The following is a 5,692-nucleotide window of genomic DNA, read 5'->3' on the forward strand; positions in this document are numbered from 1 at the left end:
CCAGGGTCAAGACTCAGATATTTGCGAGTTGTCCAGATATCTTAGAGAGTATCAAAGTAAACAAGTGCCCAACCAATTGCTTTCTCATAATAGGTATAATGCAGCCTTCTGCTGTCCTCACTTACTGGCCTAGCTAACATTGTATTATCTAGCTGCAAGGGTTAAGAAGATGATGACTTAGATACATGGCTTGCTAGGATAGCAAAGAAAAAATTTGAAAATCCACAGATTTATATTTTGTTAACTAATTGCTATGCATCTGCATATGTTGCTAAGTGGTTCACATCTGACATCTTGTGAATATGGCACCAAAGTGGGTCTGGCTTATTATACACAATTTACAGAGGATGAAATTAAGTCTCAGAGGACTATCCATTGTTAGTCATAGAATTATGACCATAGTATTTGCTACTTCCATTTCACAACATAGTCTCTTCATAGATCACCATGTGGAAACAGGCTGAAACTAACAATGAAACTTTTATAAAAGTGCAGTAAGTTGAAGTCAGTTTCCAAACCAAATAGATGCAATCTGTCCTTTTCCTTCCTTGTCAACCTACAAATTAAATTTCTCACACAATATTTTTAAAAATGGAAAATGGAATATTTTTAAAAGAAATTTTTAAAGAAAATAAGTAGAAAATATGTTCTACTCTAAATGAATGGATAAACTGTGGTACACCAATACAATGGAATGGCATTCAGGAATCAAAATAATTGAGCTATTAAGCCACAGAAAGGTATGAGAGAAACTAAAGTGTATATGGGAATGGAAGAAGTCAATATTAAAGGGCTACAGTACTGTATGATTCCAACCAACTTCATGACATTTGGGAAACAAAAAGCTATAGACACAGAAAAAGATCAGTGGTTGTCAGAAGGCTTAAAGGGGAGGAGAAATAAATAGGTGGAATACAGGGAATCTGTAGAGCAATGATACTATTGTGTATGATGCTGTAATGGTAGATGCATGTTGTTTGTCAAAGCTCAAAAGATGTACAGTAAAAGACTGAAGTTCTAAACTATGGAGTGTACTTAATAAAGTACCAATATTGCCTCATCAATTGTAACAAATATATTACACTAATGCAAAAGGTTAATAGTAAGACAAAATTGGGTGGGTAGAGTTAAAGGGATATATAAACTCTGTACCTTCTCATTTTTTTCTTTAAATATAAATCTGTTCTATAATGTGAAAGTGAAGTAGCTCAGTCATGTCCAACTCTTTGCAACCCTGTGGACTGTAGCCTACCAGGCTCCTCTCTCCCTGGGATTCTCCAGGCAAGAATACTGGAGTGGGTTGCCATTTTCTTCTCCAGGGGTCTTCCTGACCCAGGGATCGAACCCGGGTCTCCTGCATTGCAGACAGACACTTTAACCGCTGAGCCACCAGGGAAGCCCAGTCTATAATGTAATATATGTTAATTTTTAAAAGCTTCATTTCAAAAGTGAGAGTCCTCCAAATATTATCACATTTTTCTCTCATTGAAACTTTAACATATTTCAATAAAGGACAATTGGTAATATGCTGACATATTTTCAAATAGTCTCAATAGTTTGTCACAATAGATGGTCATGTTGAAAGGAAGTCACGATATAGGAAAATTCTTAATATTTTATAGTACGGGCTTCCCTGGTGGCTCAGATGGTAAAGAATCTGCCTGCAATGCAAGAGACACAGGTTTTATTCCTGGGTCAGAAAGATCCCCTGGAGAAGGAAATGGCTACCTACTCCAGTATTCTTGCCTGGAATACTCCATGGACAGAGGAGCCTGGGAGGCTACAGTCTGTGTGGTCACAAAGAGAAGGATATGACTGACTAACACTAACAGGTTTGCATAATGAGCTGGAAAAAGTGCAGAGTTGTTGCTAACAAGCTGTTCTGGGATGGAAAACTATCAAATGAAATTTAAAACTGGAAAACCCAATTATGAAATATGAAAGATAAATTTAGTCAGCTAATCCAAATGTTGACTGTAGGTCTCTGTTATAAAAGCACTTGCTCAGCATGTAATATACCCAAAAGATTTCTCAGCCCAGAGGTTATTCCCTGGGCTGTTTTTCAGGACATCTATGTACAATACAGATGCATCTATAAACATATATCTTTCTACACCCCTATTAGCTAGGCATGACTTTTTGCCTATAACCTGGGAACGTCACTGTGGGAATTCAAGATCTTCCTTCTGAGGGTCTAAGTGTTTAGAAAAAGCGTGCATCTAAAAGGTAAATTAGAGCAGTTTCAAGTTTATAACTGTGGGTTCTGCAGGCCTGAATTTTAAAGCAGGCTTTCCATACTCATCATGTATGTAATGTGACCTTGAGAAAGTCCTTCAAAGACTAAATTCCTTTCTGTGTAAAGCTGTGATGCTAAAATGACTACTTTATATGATAGTTGTGACTGTTAAATTGGATAATTCATTTAAAGTGGTTAGAATAGAATTTAGGAAAATGCTGAGCACATTTTAAGGACTGTAAATACTTGCAATTATTATTTTTACCATTACTATTTTATTGTCCATTCCTGTGCTGATATCTGATATGTCTTCCATGTAAACCTGCTAACATTTTCCATGTGCCTGCTTTACAGTAAAGCCAGGCCATACTTGGGGAGACATTCAGATAAATGAAATAAGACTTTAGTTTAGTAACATTAATAATATTGTGGCTATACCTCCATATTTTTAATGAATAGACATTTAAAAACCTCTCAGAGTTTTCAGTAAAAGTTCTTTTACTTATTCTAAGGGTTTGCTTCTTGATGAGGAATTTTGTTTTTTTTCTTCCTACTGGAATTTCATGAAAGGTGTGGGAGAGAGAGAAATAAAGATCAGTTTGTGTTGATAATTTGGTAATGTGCCTTAATTCTTTGATAAGTATTGGTATAATTTGAAAAGGACTTCAGATAACTTAAGGGAGTACTGCTAGATATCTTGAAATGAAGAGTAGTTTTCCATTTGCTAGATGGTGTGATGATCTCACATGAAAAGTAAAGATTGTGAATTCCAAAATTTGTATTGTTCTTTTTAGATGAATAATATTTATTATTCATAACTTTGAAACATGCTAAGTTTCAGCCAAATATTGTGAATTTATATATATGATGCCTTTACCAAAAATATTAATTTTGACTGGCAATATGACTGACTAAATTTATGTTTTATATGGGCTTGAAACATGGATAATTTTTAATTTGAAGGGTTTTTTTTTTCAGAAAATATTTTATAATTTTTGATATATTGAAAAGAATTGCTGCTATTGAGGAAAAGTTGCTGAAATTTGATCTTATTCTTTTGTTAGTGAATATAAAAATTGCAGTCACTCTGTTCTTCCAAAAATTTTTTCAGTAACAGATAGTGAATAACATTGGGCCTTGACATATTTCAGTGATTTTCTTGTTCTGAATGAGAACATTCTGTAATATTCTGAATTTTGTGTTCACTGATTCTATTTCATGATCCCTGAGAATTAGTCTTAAATGATGGTATGTTTAATATTATAATTTTTGTACAACAGTTTAAATGTCATGTTAATTTGAACATTGTCTTCAAGAGTTTAGATGAGGGGCAGATGAGTAAAACCATTTTCTTTATTGTAAAAAAAATTTAGACCAAAGAAAATATCTCACCCCCTGAGTATTGAAACAAGAATTCAACATTTTATGCTGCCTCCAATTCTATGTCAGACCACCGTTCCATCTCCTCCCAGTTAATCTGTCCACTGAACAATGGAATATTAATTCTCTCCAATCTCCATTTCTACCAAGACAAAGGAAAGAGAAAAATTACCTTTTCAGTTTTAAGAATTTATTATCAAATTAGAGAGAAACACTATATATATAGAACTCTTAAAGGTTCAAAAGACATATGCATAAATTATATAGTTATAACCACTGGCATTACAAAAAATAAAAATTCATCTCAACATTTCTTATTCACAAAGTTTTCAGAGATAAAAAGTTTTCCCATAGAAAGGGAGCACTTTGCCAATGATCATTCAGTTATTCAGTAACTTTTCTTAGACCACATTCTTCTACTTTACAATACTAAAATTAGCACTTAAGACTTGACTCAGTTGAGGGGAAAAGTGCTCTTTTTTACTGTTATTTACTCTGGCTCTTTTCCTTCTGTTTTTCACATAATAGATTTTGGCCACTTCTTTAGAACAACATCAAACTATACATCCACTCCCCTCACTGCCTTCTTGCTGACTGGTGTCCCAGGATTAGAAGACTTCCAAATCTGGATGTCCATCCCTTTCAGCTTCATGTACCTTTTGGCTGTAACAGGGAATGGCCTGGTTATGGCGATGGTTATCTGGGACAGAAGCCTCCATGAACCCATGTATCTCTTCTTGGCCATGCTAGCTCTCAATGATGTCCTACTTTGTACTGTCACGGTGCCCAAAATGCTTCTTATCTTTTGGCAGGGCCCTTCCATATCGACATTTCCTGCCTGTCTCATGCAGATGTTTTTCGTTCATGCTCTATTTCTCTCTGAATCTGCTATCCTACTGGCCATGGCTTTTGACCGCTATGTGGCTATCTGTGCACCACTCCATTATACTACCCTACTTACAGGCTCTCTCATTAGCAAAGTGGTCCTGGCTCTGGTGGCTCGAAGTGTGGCTGTGGTCACCCCTGGTGTCCTACTCATTCTCTGCCTGCACTTCTGCCAGAGCAACGTCATTCACCATACTTACTGTGAGAACATGGGCATTGCCAAGTTGGCTTGCAATAGCATTGTCCCTAATAGCATGTATGGGCTCACTGCTGCTCTCCTCACCACAGGACTGGCCTTTGTCCTTATCTCCCTGTCCTACTGGTTAATCTTGAGAACAGTCTTCCGACTGCCTTCTAGGGAAGCCCGGACAAAGGCCTTTGGAACTTGTGGAGCCCATACATGTGTCATCCTGATATTCTACACTCTGGCCTTCTTTTCCTTCTTTACCCATCACTTTGGACACCATGTGCCCAGGCATGTCCTTATCCTCCTGGCAAATCTGTACTTACTGGTGCCACCTACCATGAACCCCATTGTTTATGGGGTAAAGTCAAAAGAGATCAGGATGCGAGCGCTAGGACTCTGTGCCCAACCTAAATGATCCAAGAGTAATAAAGCAACAAGGAACAGGGGAGTCCAGGACTGAGAATCAGGGTTAAATACCAAGTCTAAATAAATCTGGACAGATTTATTCCTGCAACATCTATGCAATGAATAAGGCTTTAAAATTTTGTATTTCTCAATGTTATCTCCCTGATATTGGGTTAAAAGGAAGCTAACAAGGTACTGCTCAAGTACCACCAAGAATTATCTGAACATATTAAGGTAACGTGCCACTGTAGCTACATACAACATGTAAATATCCTTTGGATAATAAACAATGCCTCTTCTACATCAATTTACTATGGATAGGACAAAATGTAAGCTCTATATATTTATGAATTTGTTTTGATTCCATTCTTACCATAACATCCACAGGGCCCAAAACATACACATAATTAATAAACATTTGTTGAATGGATAAGCATCTTAATTAATAAAAATGCTAATGAATTTATGTAACAAACCCCCACTATACCTTATGCATTATATATGACCTACAATTTGAATATTTCATTTCCTTTCCTCTCAAAAAATTTCCTTTTGCTTCCATAAAATATGAATTTCTTATCTCTTTCAATACCTTAGTG

General features: G+C 36.1%; 1 protein-coding gene across 1 annotated transcript; it reads left to right on the forward strand.

Annotated features, from left to right (window-relative positions):
• Positions 1-447: 447 nt before the first annotated feature.
• LOC138092179 (olfactory receptor 52Z1P-like) lies at positions 448-5,103 on the forward strand. The gene is made up of 2 exons (XM_068988020.1): positions 448-494; positions 4,164-5,103. The coding sequence occupies exons 1-2, from the start codon at positions 448-450 to the stop codon at positions 5,101-5,103; spliced, it is 987 nt and encodes a 328-aa protein (XP_068844121.1).
• Positions 5,104-5,692: the final 589 nt, after the last annotated feature.

Source organism: Capricornis sumatraensis, chromosome 16 (assembly GCF_032405125.1).
Source record: "Capricornis sumatraensis isolate serow.1 chromosome 16, serow.2, whole genome shotgun sequence".
Classification (NCBI taxonomy): domain Eukaryota; kingdom Metazoa; phylum Chordata; class Mammalia; order Artiodactyla; family Bovidae; genus Capricornis; species Capricornis sumatraensis.

Excerpts from the sequence above, each read along its gene's own strand:
- LOC138092179 (XM_068988020.1), top strand. The coding sequence starts at position 448 with ATGTGGAAACAGGCTGAAACTAACAATGAAACTTTTATAAAAGTGCA. Across the intron at positions 495-4,163 it reads GAAACTTTTATAAAAGTGCA|AACAACATCAAACTATACAT; the intron begins GTAAGTTGAAGT and ends CCACTTCTTTAG.